Source organism: Crotalus tigris, unplaced genomic scaffold, assembly GCF_016545835.1.
Source record: "Crotalus tigris isolate CLP2741 ecotype Arizona unplaced genomic scaffold, ASM1654583v1 scf7180000024117.2648584, whole genome shotgun sequence".
Classification (NCBI taxonomy): domain Eukaryota; kingdom Metazoa; phylum Chordata; class Lepidosauria; order Squamata; family Viperidae; genus Crotalus; species Crotalus tigris.
This window is the reverse complement of record NW_024100394.1, coordinates 2153425-2171110: the sequence shown is the minus strand read 5'-3', so window position 1 is coordinate 2171110 and position 17686 is coordinate 2153425. Positions and strand designations below refer to the sequence as shown.

The 17686-nt window shown below is 33.9% G+C and overlaps 1 protein-coding gene across 1 annotated transcript in view; it reads left to right on the top strand.

Annotated features, from left to right (window-relative positions):
- CSMD1 (CUB and Sushi multiple domains 1) overlaps positions 1-17686 on the top strand; it is a 510216-nt gene that overhangs the window by 451317 nt on the left and 41213 nt on the right. Inside the window, exons 47-55 of the mRNA XM_039322597.1 lie at positions 2267-2461; positions 3231-3404; positions 7488-7661; positions 10651-10824; positions 11608-11796; positions 12165-12338; positions 12940-13122; positions 16175-16351; positions 17141-17320. Of these exons, the coding sequence (XP_039178531.1) occupies positions 2267-2461; positions 3231-3404; positions 7488-7661; positions 10651-10824; positions 11608-11796; positions 12165-12338; positions 12940-13122; positions 16175-16351; positions 17141-17320 (1620 nt within the window). The remainder of the gene's footprint in view (positions 1-2266; positions 2462-3230; positions 3405-7487; positions 7662-10650; positions 10825-11607; positions 11797-12164; positions 12339-12939; positions 13123-16174; positions 16352-17140; positions 17321-17686) is intronic.

The window sequence follows — 17686 nt, the reverse complement described above, 5'->3', positions numbered from 1 at the left end:
CATTTGTCTAGGAGGATAGCAAAGCAAATTTCTACTGAAATCACTAGAAATTATAGAATGATATCTATTTCCAAGATTTTTTTTTTAAAAATCAGGACTATTCCAAGTCTGACCATGTATATGAATATAGAAAAGTAATCTCATTCTAGTGATATGATGTGTGATAATGATGAAAGCACTATACACTTGGGGCACTATACATGAACGTAAACATCAGTTCATAAGAATGTCAGCAGAAATAAATCAGCATAGAAAGAGGAGAGGGTTTTTTTTTTCTCTTCATTTACATGAATTTGACTTTCCTGTATCAGCTCTCATGGGTAAAAATAGTGTCAGTAATGTCTATGATGTACAAGAGGAAGACTAATAGATATCTAGGTATTTTGCTCTAAATATGGCATCTGTACAACAATTTATGTTTTTATTCAAGAATCTAAGTAGTTCTGATAAATCAGAAGAATTTACCACAAAATATTAAGGGATGCTAATGCATACAGAACTTTCTAGTGTCACACATATCTATGAACAGTGCTTCATATTAATTATTATGCTTTAGTCTTTTTATTCTTCCCTTATTTTTAATTTATCTACCATGCAAAGTGTTTGTGGCAGAGAAGGTCACACTAATAACGTTGGGCTAGTCACATTTCCCAGATTGCCACCCTTTACCCAGTCATCGTAAAGATAAAAATATAGAACAGGGGTCTTCAAACTTGGCCCTTTTATGATTTGTGGACTTGAACTCCCAGAATTCCTCAGCCAGGCATGCTGGCTGAGGAATTCTGGGCATTGAAGTCCACAAGTCATAAAAGGGCCAAGTTTGAAGACCCCTGATATAGAAGAACCATTTTTCCCATTCTGAGCCAGAAAAGTGGGATAATTATAACATTTAAAAATAGACCTATTACCACTGTAAGATGATTCCTTGTCCAAAAACTTACAATCACTTCAGTATAGTCAAAGGGAAAAAGGAATGTTCTGCATAAGGATATTGCAGTATTCTTCATTTAAGGCATGAGATAGGATGAGGTGGCACTCTAAATATAATTCGACTGACATTTCTTCAGCCAAAAAACTCCTAGATTATTCTTGAAGGCTCTGCATCCTTAATAGGCTTTTTGGTCAATGATTGACAGTGAAACTCCCCCCCCCCAAAAGGAAGAATCTAGTGGCAGCTGGAAAGCTCAAATACCTCACTTGAAGACTTTTTTTCCCCCATTTTTTCTCCTGGAGTGGTTAGAAAAAAGATATTTTTTTTATTTTTTTGTTTGCAAAAGAGAAGATTATAGGCCACTTGGTTATTTATTTGATGGTTACACTGTCAAAATTAAAATAAAACCTCATTAGTTCATATACATCAATAGAAATACAGTAAACTATCCACAGTAAAATAACAGAAGAGCAATTTATCAAAAACCTCTACGCATTAATTAATCAACAAGATGATGTCAGTTCATCCCCCACCAAAGGTTCTTCAAAATCCATTTTTATTTCAATCTTTCGTTTTTTTCTCCTTATGATACTTTATCACATTCACAATTTTCATAAGCATTTTCTATTTTAACCATTATATCTTTATTTTCTTTGTTCTCTCTGTCTCTGAATGCTCTTCTGTTCATCAGCTTCTGTGCCATCATTATGCTTTGTATATCCCCATATTTACAAACGTATCAACCTTAATCCCACTTTTCTTCAATGTAAAAATGAAATAGTGATGACATGTGCCCCATTTTATCAGAAAGGAAAGGTTTGATATTCAAATTGGTACAAAGAACCCTGAATAGATTATATTAAAAAGCATTTTAAAGGAACTGTCATGCAGTTTAAAGTTTCATGAGATAAATGTATTGTTAAAAATTCCACCTGCCTTACTCATGAGGCAGGAATTTACTTTTTCACTATAGTCCTCACCAGCTGTGATCCTAAACATACCACAATATGCATCAAAGAACAATATTGCTTCATCACAGCTCATTTTAAATTTTAAAACAAGCAATTAATACATTTTTATTTCTACAGTAAAAAAAAAATGCAAGAATTGTGGATATCTATGATTTTCCATGTCTAAACCTAAAAGCAGTTTTCTCTCTTAGTAATTTTTTTTTAAAAAAAGAAACATGATGGGGATTATAATACGCAGCTGAATAATGTTTATAGCATGCTCAATTGCACAAGGGAAAATCTACTGGCATCTAGGTAATGATTCCCCTTCTGAGAAATAATTTCAGGAAGAAAACCCTAATGCAGGACTTTCCTTCTTTCCCAGCTGTGATTTGCCCCAGCATTGAAAGTCGGCTTTCAGAACATGTCGTCTGGAGACTGATTTCTGGGTCAGTGAATGAGTTTGGAGCACAAATCATGTTGAGCTGCAGCCCTGGTTATTATTTAGAGGGGCAGAGACTCATAATGTGTACAACTAATGGAACTTGGAGTGATACTAATGAGAGACCAACGTGTAAGGGTAAGAAATCTCTATTCATACATTGTTCAGTTCTATTTAAAGATACTTATCACCAAATATCTCAAAAAGTTACTAATATTTTGTAAAAATCTTGCTATAGATAGATGATAGGTAGGTAAGATAGATAGATAGATAGATAGATAGATAGATAGATAGATAGATAGATAGACAGACAGACAGACATAGACAGATAGATAGATGATAGAGATTACATTGTTCAGTAACTTCTAATGAATAGAGGTTTTAGAACTAGAAATGCCTGTATGTAAGTTAAGAGCCCCATTGAGAGCCTTGCATGTACAGTACATACATTTATCAACTCCTAACACTTTCAGTGGAAAAAGTATCAGTTTCTAGCTTCTGAATGTTGTAAGGAGGACAAATGATGATCAATTTTAGTTGGTTGAAATAATAGGAAAATTTTGGATGTTCCTATCAAGACTTGTTTAGTTCTCAGAGTGTCTCTATTTTTACATTTAGTGCAAGTTTCACTAAAATTTTTATTACACGAAACCATACAAATCTCATAAATACTTATAAGATTTTATAAATGCCTTTTTAAATAAATGGTTAGTTCAAATTTTGCTATGCTGAATATCATTATAATGCTCTTTAATTCACTTTTTTTCTAGCTCAATAAAAAAAATGGAGACTTCAAAGTGTTCCAGAGTTGTTTTTTGTTTGTTTGCTTAATGCATCCAGTCCCAAATGTTAATTTATGAGCTTCTTGTTGCTGCCATGCTGTAGTTACTTTATTTTCCCTTTTCAGTTATTTCATGTGGAAGTCTTCCCTCTCCACCAAATGGAAATAAGATTGGGACCATGACAATTTATGGAGCCACAGCAATCTTTACCTGTAACACTGGATATACACTTGTTGGGTCTCACGTGAGAGAATGCTTAGCAAATGGACTTTGGAGTGGAACTGAAACACGGTGTCTTGGTAAATACTTATAAAGGGATGAATTATAATATTTGAAAAATAGAACATCTTGGCCGAAGGATATTTTCTCATATTGAACTTTTTTTTAGGAAGTGATGTTTCCATTAAAAGTTGGGAGTTCTCACCATGTGGACATTTTGTTTTGTTTTTAGCCATTCAGTTTATAGCAATCAGGTCCTTAAGAAAAATAAAAGACATTTCTCAAAAAATTTCAAATAATTCATAAATCACAAGTGACTACTTGACCACAATATAATTGATGAATGAATAGTATTGATTAGACTTTATGGCTTCAGCACCACCAGTTAATGAATTTTATGATCAAGGCAGTTGCAAAAATAATTTAAAAAGTACAATAGATATTAAGGGGGCCATGAATATACAGAAGTATTTATTTATTTATCAATATAGAGACTCCCCAACTCAAATGACCCTGTATGGATTACATTAACAAGTAAAAACAATTTAAAAGGAAACAGAACATAAATGCCCTAGAAGATACATTCTAAACAATACAACAACTTACAGGGCTAAACTACCACTCTGCCCCAAGGCCTGAGGAAAAAAAATCAAATTCTCTATAACTTTCTGACTGTCATCGGGGGCGGGGGGGAGAACAAGTTGATACTGTCACCGAGAGCAGTGCTGTAACACAGAAGGCAAGCTTCTTTGGTCTGAGTAAATAACAGTGTTTTATCAAGAGACCTGAAGAATGCCCACTCTCTCAATCTCTTTGGTTATGCAGAGACAATTTAGAGACCTGGAATGCAGCCTGACTCTGTTTCCTCCCATCCAGGTTTAGTCTCCAAACACTGCAGAGACCCATAGAAATGACCTTGGAGAAGCTGTGCATAAAATGTTACAGGAACAAAAGCAGGCATGAAGACTGGGAAGCAGAGAAAGCGTGAGGCAATCTCAGGCTGGTTCCACCTTAATTCAGTGGAGCATATACTGAAGACAACTAAACCTAAAGCAACAGTTAATCTCATTCTGCAGATTCTTAGTGTTAAACAAAAAAAAATGGGGACATTGAGTCCTGAGTCCTACAATAAGGATATTATGGTCAATAGTGCTGAAAGCTACTAAGAGATCCAAGAGCAGTAGGACGGATGCACCACTCCCATCCTGTCTCCTCCAAAACTCATTGATAAGGGTGACCAATGCTGTCTCCATAGTGTTTCCTGGCCTGAAACCAGATGAAAAGAGATCCACATAACAGTTCTTCCAATATTATCTGGATATATTGTCCAACCAGCTACTCAATCTTTCCCAAAAAGTGAAGTCTGGAGACTAAACGGAAATTGGTCAAGTGATGGCTTCTTAAACTTACCATTTTCAGCTACTTGGAGTTATCAGTTTCTATCTTATAATCACAAAGCATCTACAGCCAATTTTATGTTTTCCGTTACTGACACTACTGCTCCTATTTCTGTGAAATAAGAATGGAGATGAAATCATTAAACCTCTGAAAGAAAGAAAATGTTTCTATTTTCTCCTGTTTTACCCCAAATACTGGAAAGAGTATATACATATAAAAAATAACCTATTGATTTGTAAGATGATGGAGAGTTTCAACAGATAATCATGAAATATAGGGCTACTGCATGATTAAGTTAGGATTAAAATAGTGATGGCATTATTAGTTAAAAGATAAAATCCAGTATTATAACTCTTTAGTTCAACTTGGGTTCATTCCTAAAAGAAATTTAGCAAATCCAGTTATAAGGCTATAATGCTACGTGTTTTAAATATAGTCTGCTAAATTGGAGATTGTGGAAAAGACTGAAATTCTGCTGCTAATAAATGGAGAAGGTTTGTGTTCATCTGCTGCCATGCATCTATCTGCTGTATAATTCCCCCCTTTCCTTGAAGGTTTGAAGGAAGACCTAAAATGCAATAAAACTTCACTAGCTTTGCTAACATTGGATATTTTTAAAGAACTTCAATTGAGCAGAAAATTATTTTCCAAGCCAATTATTATTGGAAATAGAATTTGAAAGTGAATTAATTTCCCTAATTAATCAGTTGTATTCACCTGCAAAGCAAAATAGCTTTACTGAAGCAATTATGATTATTTTTTTTTTAAAAAAAGGGGCATCAAGCAAAGATGTTAATTCTTATTTTATCTGGATTTATTATAGATGAATTAGCAGTTTCTATCAAAGGGTACTACACAAAACAAACAAGGCATACAGAAAAGTGTCTCTGATTATTTTAATCACTGAAGCTGGCATCTTCTAAAAGCTGTACATTATAATGCAGTCATTCAGATTCACCAACAAAATTCTTTATTGTTAGATCGTCAGTTTAAATCAATTTTAATTTGAACTTCATAAATCAGTGATATGTCATTGTGATAGGCATATTATAACTATTTTTAAAAAATCTGCCCTTTTAAAAAATACTAATGTACTATGAAAAATTAATGATAGTTGTCACAATTTAATTCAAGTATGTGAATCACAGAATAGCTGCATAGATTTCATTGCTAAATCTCCTCTCAAAACTGAATCAATAGAATCCATTTGTATATATCATGTGAAAAATGAAAAAAAACAGTGACTTGTTTTATATATTATCTTCTGCAAATATACTAATTGCAGTTAATAAAATAGTTCATAAATTCTTTCTTTTTTTTATCTCCAATGTTTTATCGCTATACATTAGTATGAGGGAAAGAGAGATAGAATAAGGGATCCCTGTTGCCTGGTACAATATCAATTAATCCAGAACTCCAAATACTAGGAAATAATCTAGATAAGGAAAATTTTATAAATCATCTCATTTTACTTTTAAATTTCTGCTCTCTTTTTCCTGCATTCTAAAATTGGTTGCACTATTCAGTTCCCCATCGTGCTAACTTTCTATATTTTCTTTGAAGCCTACCAGTCTTCATTCAAAAGAATAATAAATTTCAATTAGGAGATTCATTTTTATATTATGGTAAAATCATATGTGATGTTTATGATCTGTGAAAGCCAAAGTATTTTTTGCAGATCTCTCGAAAGGAGAACTTTAATATGTACAGTATATGATTTTGGTTAACGTCATATATAACTGCTGACCTAAGTTTGAAAAAGTTAATAGTTTTTTTATGTCCCCTGGAAGCATTGTAGATTCTTTTACTTAAGCCGTAATTTGGCTTGATTAAAATTTACATATCCTTTGCTGTGTTGGCTTTGATTCTTGAATCCCTAGACTGTTTAGATGTTTAATTCCATCAAATTCAAACTGAGAGGAAATTATTAAATCTACCAATTGCTATAATCTGTAACTGAAATGAATCAATTTGCCAATGGATATGCTTCCTAAGTTTTCTTTTACAGATCAAAATATATTTTGAGTTAGTCTTAATCCTGAATGAAGACTTCTAACTTAATGATAACTATTACATTTCAATATTACATGTCCTCAGGAATAATAAAAAAATAATTTAGTATAGAAATATTAGATTTAAAAGAATGTAAATATCTTGTGTTTTGTTTCCATAAAGCTACGTATTGGGAGGCATATGATTATTAATTTCTATACAGGTTTACTTTATAATGCATCCTTTCCTTTTTCCAAATCTGTTCCTTCCCAAAGAACATAGACTAGTCGCTCATAGGTTGTGGAACAATAGGTAAAATCCAGATTAAAATCCATCCCTGGCCTTGGAAGTTCACCTAATATCTTTGGGCCAATCAATCTTTCTCAGATAAACCATTATGTGATAGAAAATTAAAGGAAAAAGTACTATTTATACCTCCTTGAGCTTCTTAAGGAAGGGCAAGGTATAAATATGTCTTCGAAGTGGAATTTACAAATTTCCTTGTTGTTAAACAAGATTAGTCTTAACTATCTATTTAAAGTTACCAAACCTTCTTCTTTATGACAAGTGCCTATTGGCAAGAGAAAAATATTGTAAATGAAAAACTAAATAACTCATTAGCAACATTTTCAGTTTGGTAGATTTATTGCACAGTAAAGAGGGCAAGACTGCCTGTTTGTTTAATACCTTTATCAACGTCTATGTGGTTTTTACATACGTGTCTCAGCATGTATGCAAATTTACTGTTTCTTTTTATTTCCTTCTTATTTTAGCTGGACACTGTGGTTCTCCAGATCCAATTGTAAACGGTCACATTAGTGGCGATGGTTTCAGTTACCGTGATACTGTGGTGTACCAATGCAATCCCGGTTTTCGACTTGTTGGCACATCTGTTCGGATATGCTTACAAGATCACAAGTGGTCTGGGCAAACTCCGGTTTGTGTCCGTAAGTGATAATTTCATCCTATATGTCCTAAGCATATAGTTAGGTAACGAAGATAAGATATAACCCTTTGCACAGGAATGAGAGTCACATGTGCAAGAGGAAGCACTGATGAGATTATACTACACGGGTGCAATGGTAGCCACTGCTTCTGTTACATAGACCTAGTGTAGGAGTACTTTCATCTCTCATATAAGACTATACCATGAAATCCAGACTATAACTTAGTTTCCCATGCTTTTCTGCAAACAATTCCATAATACATGATTGAGCTGCTAATGTATTTGACATAGTTTAAAATATAATAAAGAGAGTCAAACAGCCCTGATACTTTATTATATTAGTTTCAGATAAAAAAGCCAGTTCAAATCTTAAGTTGCACGTGCTCTCTTTAATATACTCATCACTCCCTTCTTAGACTATGCAGGGAGAATAGGACATACAGTTAATCCTCAATTTATAACAAGTCTGTTTGAAGTTAATTTAGCGACTGTTTGAAGTTAAAATGGACCTCCTCAGGGCTACTTACAACCTGCAGTCACCTGACAGCGATTTATGTTTTTTTTTCTGGAAGCAGGCATTTACTTCCAGTTTCTCACAATAAACGCCCATTGCAGACAATGGATTTGCTTACAACTGCCATATTCACTTTATGACCATCGTGTTCACTTAACAATCACCACAAAAAAAATCATAAAATTAGGAATGATCAACATGATGACAATGCACTTAATGATCAGCCCAATTTATGACCATAATTCCAGGCTCAATTATGGTTGTAAGTGGAGGATTACCTGTAACAACTCAGGGCAGAGAAAGAGAGAACATATTTAACTTTTAGGTGAAAGTTACATTACATATAAACAGTTATGTTATTGTATTTATAAACTGTAACTTCTTTGCTAAAATGTTCCATTTTGTTATTCACAGTGTCTAAAAGAATTATATTACAGGGTGATATAATTTGATAGAATATAACTCATATTTAATATGTAGCTGTTAAAGCAGCATACTTTAAGAATTTGATATTTACTTTTAATTATGAAAATGAATAATCTGATATGAAATTTATTAGTTTATTCAAAGTATTTAATGCAGTTGCATAGTTTTGGCATGTTTATATGTGGTATGTAAATCAGGAATACTATATTTATAATAATTATATTAACATTAAGTAGAAGCATAAATATGGTTTTATATAAAAAATATCCTGGGCCACAATCTTTATTCTTTTAATCAACTTCTATGTCACTCAGTCATGAATCTTGACAGCACACATAATTACAACTATTGTAAAAAAGTTCCTTGCATAAGGGCATTGAAAGAACTGCAGAATAAAAAAACATGGCAGTTTTTTTCTGACTTTCCAATACAATAGTTGCAGAGCGTTGATCTGTCAAGAGGTTGGCAATGTGTGACAATAGTAATGATGATATGGTAAGACTAGACACAAGGTTTAAGACCTTTTGTTTCTAAAAGGCATCACAAAAACACCATCTGTCAAGAGTAATGAGGGGTATAAACAGGAGTTGACTGAGTGGAATATGCATTTGCCAAAAAGGGCAATAATCTAAACACAATTGTCTTCACTATTGTAATTTTTACTGACAAACTTAATTTTATATTGTAACACCATTTCACATATAATCTATTCTGGCAATTTTTCAAATTATAGGATTACTGGTGAAGAACATGTCAGGTAGCAAAATCCTTACAGTGTTATTAGCCCAATGCAGATTATTATTCAGAACAACTGATTTTTAATACCTATCAGTTATAATAGCTAAGATTGGAATAAACATATGCAAAGTGATATGCCTCTAACTGTCAGATTGACATTATAAAAAATAAATGAAGGAAAAAAGGGGGAAGCAGAACACTTGATGATTATTATACTTCTGGACTAACAAATTATAATGCTGGCCTAGCAAAACCATATGATCTGGGAAAACAATATTTGTGTTTCCATTTTACCAATTTGATCAATGACTAAAAGGCAATAAACAGTACTTCTATTTGTTACATATAAAAATTCCTAACCAAGGATTATATCAAATTGTATCAGTTTAGCAAGAAATGAGACACCATGAGCAGATTAGATTGTCCCTCCTTCCTCCTTCCATCTGACCTTGGGGGTTGGGAAATCCTCTGGAATATCTTCCAGGTATTAAGATCTTGCAATGGAGACTGGAAGCCTTTTATGGACTTTTTGTGCAAAATGAAAAACCTTGTGATTCATTGTTTTGGAAACCTTGTGATTTATGGTTTTGATGATTAGAAAGTATAGATTATAGAAAGATGTAATATGATGTAACTTTAGAGAAAGAGGTGTACTTACAAACTGCTGTGAAGAATATCGGAACTACCTCTTTATATTTTTTCTTCTTTTTTATTTTTCTTCAGCTTTTTTTTTCTTTGATTTCTTTTTTCCCTTTTTTAGTTTGTACTAGTTTTTAATCTCCTTGTTTAAAACTTTTAATAAAAAATTATGAACAAAAAAAAAGTGTAGGTGCATTGAAGGAAAAAGTTGTTGCACACCTAGAAAAGTCAGCTTGCATGACTTTTGTTGAAGCCAACAATTATTAATCATTTAAAAGCATTTTTCAAAAATAAAAAAAAAATATGTGTCGAAACAAGCTCTTTTACCCACCAGAAAAAAAGGACAAAAAATAAATTGAAAGAGCAAGGAATTTCCTATAGAGATAGAAGGGATCTTTAACAAAAAAGCTCATCAGTTTATCTTCGAGATGTCTATACCCTTTAGTGTATGCTGTAGCAGTTAATTTGGGAATTTCCCTGTAGCAACTATGACTTGAGATGGATCACAACATATTTCCAAAATATCAAATGTGCTCATAGTTTTCATATGTTGTTGACTTAATCTCTCAATTCACCCATAACTTCTGGTTTATAAAATGACAGCATAGACACTTATCCTGAAGACAAGTCCCTGTCTTAGGTTTACAAGATACTCTGAACTTACTTTCAACAGCAATCACGTGTGGCCATCCAGGAAACCCTTTGCATGGTGTAACCAACGGCAGTGAATTCAACTTGAACGATGTAGTCAACTTCACCTGCAATACAGGATATTTACTTCAGGGTGTCTCCCGAGCACAGTGCAGAAGCAATGGACAGTGGAGCAGTTCTTTACCCAGTTGTCAAGGTAAGTCAGCTGTGATAGGATTAGTGCATTACTCTATCCATGAAATGCAGTTTTCTTAAAACCAGTCCAAGACTTCAGGTAGGAAAGCATTTTTTGAAGGTGGATTTGCCTAGTCCTATTCATGTTACTAAACATTAAGATTTTGATTTCTTTCCCCTTATATTTTGTATATATTGGCAACTCTGCTACAGTGAGACCTAGTGTCTACTGAAAACTTTAAATGATAGACTCATAATCTACTATGCAAAGTACACAATCATCTGAAAAACATAATAAAAATCCATTGTATTGCTTATCTTACTCATATTAGCATTGTATAAGGAAAGGTTTTCTTTTAGTTATAATTTTAAACTTTAAGATACCTAGAAATAAACTCATTTTACTAATACCCCCCCACACACACTTTAAAAAAAAAAAAGGACCAAGTTTTTGTTTCAAAATAAATTCTTAAGAACCATTTTGGAAGTCCCAAATTGTGCACCCATATTCTTCTTCCATGCAAAGATTGGCTTCCAATGTATTAAAACACAGATTATAGTACTGGAACAAGTTAAAAAAATGTTTACTTGTTGTTACTTACCGGTATATACACAACTGAAAGGCATTAGTGGGCTATTACATTGCAAACCATAGAAAGTATTTTGATTGCAATGGGAAGGGAAGGAGGGAGGGCAGGAAGGAAGGAAGATTTCATTAAAGTGAAAAATTGGAGCAAAGGTGTATAGTGCACCAGTTTTCTCAATCTTCATTACATAGTGAGAAAACTTCTCTTTGATTTTACAGTGGTGAACTGTTCAGATCCAGGCTTTATGGAAAATTCTATTCGTCACGGACAGCAGAATTTCCCTGAATCTTTCAAGTATGGAAGCAGTGTCATATACCACTGTAAGAAGGGATTCTATCTTCTAGGATCTTCCACTGTAACATGTAAAGCCAATGGTTTATGGGACAGATCATTACCCAAATGTTTGCGTAAGTATCCAACAACTGTTTCAATTTTTTTTTCATCAGAAGGCCAGAAATCTCACTTATTACAAGGATGCATGTGAGCTAATCTTAGAGTGAACTCACTATGTGACAAACTTTCTTTAATTTTCACCTCATACTTATTTCCCTGCTCACTTTATTTAGAACAGTCAATTAGCAAGAAAATTCATGGACAATATCCAAGTAACAGAGGGTAAAATGTTTATGTGAAATTGTTCACTGCATACATGTAATGGGGATCATGGAAGGAATATATCAGTTAGTGGATTCAATTTCTCTAATCTGTTCATTTTTGCTTTATGCACTGACTTCATAATTATAAACTTTTTAAAACTGTGTTTTGTTCATCATAGCAATATCTTGTGGACATCCTGGAGTGCCAACAAATGCAATTCTATCAGGAGACAAATTTACATTTGGATCTGTTGTTCACTACTCGTGCACAGAACGGCAAACTCTCTTGGGAAACTCTAGCAGAGTGTGCCAGGAAAACAGCCGCTGGAGTGGGACACTCCCTCATTGTTCAGGTAATTTTGTGAGAGATTAATTGTGAGCTTCTAATATATTCCTAATGTTCATTTGCTATTTTTAGCAAAAGTTTCATTATTTTATTTAACAAAAATGGCTTCCATGGCTGTGACTCCTAAGATGGGTAAGTTGTTCCAACAGATCCCAGAAATGAGATCAGAGCTCTCTGTCCAGAAGTGCTAGGAACAGCTAAGATACTGCACAGAATCTCAAATTCTGAGGCCTCTAGTACAGGATTCAGGATTGAGGAAGACACAGACCACCTATAGGGGTAAGATGGGAACGATAATATAATACTGTGTAATAGAAAATCTGACAGGCACTAACAAATTTACATTTGTAAATATGATTGACATAATATTTGAAAGACTGTTCAGTGAGACAATAGGTAATTAGGGAATCAGCTAATTTGGTGTATTAAAAAAAGTCAAAAACAAAACTAGCACTTCCAACATTTCTACATGTGATTGCAAATCAAAGTGAGCCTCGATATTGGAATCAAAGCATAAAACTTTTGTTACTACAGTAGTCCAAAATAAGATGAATCTGAAACAGTGTGCACTTCTCAATTTTAAATGTAATTCTGTTCACAATTTTTAGGAAACAATCCAGGATATTGTGATGATCCCGGAATGCCCTCTCATAGTTCTAGACTTGGTGATGAGTTCAAGATCAAAAGCCTAATACGTTTTTCCTGCGAAATGGGCTATCAGTTGAGAGGTTCCCCAGAAAGAACATGTCTTCTTAATGGATCTTGGTCTGGATTGCAACCGGTCTGTGAAGGTTTGTAATAGAAATAGCAAGTTCCAACTTATGTGATTTATAAATATACTTTTTGGTAGTGTGCGTGTGTGGGGGGAGGGAATTAAACTACTGTACTCTACGTTTACTCAAAAATACAGTTTAAAAATATATTTAAATATTCTTAATCTCATATTTAAATATTCTTAATCTCATAACCTGATTCTTGATCTGGATAAGTGGTAACTACCTATTATGCTCTAAATATATCCAATTTCACATTAATTCTAATTAGGAACTTGTTTTCTAATCCAGATATTATGTTCCGGTCCATTCTTTTGATTCTCAGGGAAGGCAGAGTTTACCATTCCAGTGAAAAAAAATTTCCCTCCCAATACATTTGCAACTCTGCAAGAAGAAAGAAAGAAACCAACTCTAGGCTACCTAAATGTTTCATAAATATTTTTTAGAATTTACTCTTTTTTATGCCTCAGATTAATCAATGTAGACCAAGTTTAGTCTCAATATATTGTATGTGTCTGTGGTATGTGGACAAGAGATACGTGTTGAAACCTAATGCAATCTACCTGCGATCCCTTATCTCATAGCAAACAAAACCCTGTACTCTAAAGTTGGAGAAAGGACTCTGAAGTAGGTGGGGAGTGGCAGAGGGAAGAGAGGAAAAAAAAATCTTAATGTGAAGCAGAGTTCTACTTATGTGACACTGAATATCTCCCAGAAATTGAATACATTTAGCAATCCAAAATATGTGTATATTAAATGAAAACTGATGATATGCACTTATTAGCATAGTACTGGCAAATATACCCCAATATGAAACTGCTTATCTTTGGCTTACAGTTATCGTCCAAAATAACATATAGGTAGTACTCGTTTAACAACTGCCATTGTTTAGTGACTGTTCAAGTTTCAACAGTACTGAAAAAATAACTTTATGACCACTCCTGTCACTTACAATCATCGTACCATTCGGAACTCGACATAGCCAATTCGCCCTGGCTGTCTCACCCCAGTCAACTTGTTGCGAGACAACTCACTGCAGCCAATTCTCCATGGGACAACTTGCTATGGAACAATTCAACACTGGACAAGTCAAGAGAGGGACAAGTGAATTGCAGCAGGCTTTGTCTTGCATTAGGTTTAAACCTTCTCCAGTTAGAAGTCCTGGGTTGAGCCAGAGTGTGGAGCCCCAGGGCCTGTTGGTCAATTGGCATTGAATTGTCCCATGGTGAGTTGTTCCACAGCTAGTTGGCCATAGCAAATTATCCTGCAGCTAGTTGGCCATGGCAAGTCAGTCACGGCAAGTCAGTTGCAGCAAGTCATCTGTGGCGAGTTGTCCTAGACCTGCTCCATTGCCACAGTCAAGATTTGGGCACTTCACATTTATGATCATTGAAACACCCTGAGCTCTTGTGATCACCATTTGTGCACTTCACAGCCAGCTTCAGAAAAGCAATGGAAAGTCAGGCAGTAAATGTCTTGCTGAACAACCATGCCAATTAGTGACAGAATTGCTGATTCCAATTGTGGCCATTAAGTAAAGATTACCTGTACTATGTTTCATTGTTGTTCATTAATCTAATGGAAACTGTCTGAATGAACCAGTGTACTGTATTATCTAACTTGCATTCTTTCAAGCTATGAAAACAAAAGATAACCAGAAGCTCACATTATTCCAAGCAAGGCTGCTTTGAGAATGCTTTGAGAGTTGAATGTAGATGCAAATTGCTAGTATGGATTAATGAAAAAAAAATCTTGTCTTTTTTAACTTTGCTAATGGGCATTGTCAAAGCATTTGCTTTAAAATAGTGAAAAAGAAAAAGAGAAAACTAAGGACATCAGTAGAAAGGTGAGCTGCAGGGAACTTTTGCTCTAGATTCAGATTTTTGTCCTTTACTCACTTTTCTTTCTCCTTCCCAAAAGTACTATATCTTAGTATATATTCATCCCATGTATAGAAATGATTATTATCCTCTCTTATTTTAATTTATTATAAGCACCTGTTCTCCTTTCCAGTCAGCAATCCATCTTCTTAAAGCTTCTTTCCTATCTGTAAAATGTTCCTCAGTTTCTTCATCTGTTGAATTGGTATGTAGTAGTTAAATATTACATATCTATGGACTTTTTCATATGTGACACAATAGGGTGCATTGTAAAGTCTCTTGTGCAAATATGTGCCCTTTCTGGACATCATTAATCAAACAAAAAATCCAGAATTATATTTGTATGCACACAATAGCCATTTTCCATTTTTCTCTGGTGAATTAACTTCCTCAAATCTTCACCCTACCCTCTACCTAATATTGGAATGTTTTCTTTTGACTCAGCTTTATTGTTAAATGATTTTCTTAGAGCAAATATAATTGGGAACAAAATGAATCTTCCATCCTGTCATTTATTTTACCACAACAGAGCTATTGATGGGGAAATTATGAAACATACTCTTGAGACAATAGACTAGAGTTGTAACTCTTTCTAAATTGGAAATTGTTTGATTAGGAGTTATGCAGCATCAAAAGGAAGCTGCTGTATGTCTGAAAATAATCATGTGAAAAAAATTGCAAAGAATTTGAGTTCATTTTAATAAAAACTATTGTTCCTTCAAACTTAAACATCGAGTACTGAATTTTACTATGGATAATCACTCTAACAATTTCTAGGATATATCCTGAGAAACAAACCATGGAGTGTTGCTTTGTACATGTGGGTATGCACATTGTAAAAGGTGGAAAATATTATAATGTTTTGAATAACTCCCACTTCTGTTTTCTTGATTCATGCTTCATGTTTCCAAATCTGTTTAGGAGATTGTTATCAGAGTGAAACTAATGAGTTACTATGATTGTATTAGCCCAATCCAAAAACTATTTTTATTCACACTGGCTGAGGAATTCTGGGAGTTGAAGTCCACAAGTCATAAAAGGGCCAAGTTTGAAGACCCCTGATATATAGCATAGACCCATTAATAGTTGCAAACAATGGAAATATTGGGTTTTTTTGTTTTTAAATGTATTTACTTCTAATTAAGTTTATTTATTTATTTATTTGCTCCTCCCATCTCCACTTTTGGCAGCTGTATCTTGTGGAAATCCTGGAACACCGGCCAATGGCAAGATAATCTATAGTGATGGGATTTCATTTTCTAGCTCAGTTATTTATGCTTGTTGGGAAGGCTATAAGACTTCTGGCCTGACAACTCGCCATTGTACAGCTAATGGGACATGGACAGGCACTGCCCCAGACTGTACAGGTATGATATTGATACTCTGTTAACAATATACATTAATATTAAAAGCAGTTTTTGCATGCAAGAAAGCATGATAAATTAAGTTTATTATCATGTGTTCAGTTTGATCCTAAGCATGTTCACTTGAATGTCCCATTGAAATCAGATAAAATTTAGTGAGTTTGCTTAGGTGCTCAATGTTAGATTGTTCTAGCTTTATATATTCTCTACTCTAAATGACATAAACATAGATTGCATTTACTTCCGGAAATTAAACTCTGCGGTCAGATTTATTTTGCCAGGGGCAGATCTATATAATTATGTAAATTAATCTGTTAAACATGTTGGTCTTATCTGCAAATATTATATAATGGCACACATAGATTTCAATCTAGTATACTAGTATATTTTTTAAGTGTAATCTACATTATGTTTTATTTAGATCTTTACTTCCTTATCAATAGTATAATTTCATTTCTCAATCCGAGTTTCGGTTTTGCAGTCCATTTCTGCTCCTAAATCAGTGAGATTGCTGTAACACAGGTTAGAAGTTCCATTTTCATGGCAGGAGTCCTTGATTATATTTACGTTCCATCAGGATTCATCTCTGCTATATAGACATATTCACAGAGAGGCTGTTTTAAAATTCCCTTAGCTGAAAGGTTGCCTTTCAGCAGGGGGCTGCTTGAATATGAATGTAAATTACACAGTTGTACTACCACATTTCTGATGATATCTATTATGCATGTAAGCACATTTGCTGTAGAATACTGTTTCTTCAAAAAGAAAACTTTCTTGTTGTTTCCTAACTAGTGATCAGTTGTGGAGATCCAGGTGAATTGGCAAATGGCATTCAGTTTGGAAATGATTTCTCATTTAATAAGACAATAACCTATCAGTGTAATCCAGGCTACCTGATGGAACCTGTTGGAGCATCCACCATCCGTTGTACCAAAGATGGAACTTGGAACCAGAGTAAACCCATCTGTAAAGGTTTGGGCTTTTAATTGGCATGTAAATATTATATGCCTAACTAGAATTAAAGTGTCATATTATTAGGGAGCATTACTTTTAATAATTTTAAAGTAAATTTAAGTGGTAAGCCTTTAATATATTGCTATGGGTTTTTTATTGACTTAAGGAAATGGAAATGGTTATGAAATGGTTGTAATAGTCTTATCTGTTATTGGAGAAAAAGCATGTCACTTACTAACCTTACATTATGATGTAGGTCACAAAGCATTTAAAGGCCAGGTGAATTTAGAAAAGAAAATATAACTATCTTGTCACTACATCATGAGGAGTCAACTCATTCCTCCAAGTTCCTGTTAAACAAAACTTAAGTAGATTTTAGAAGCA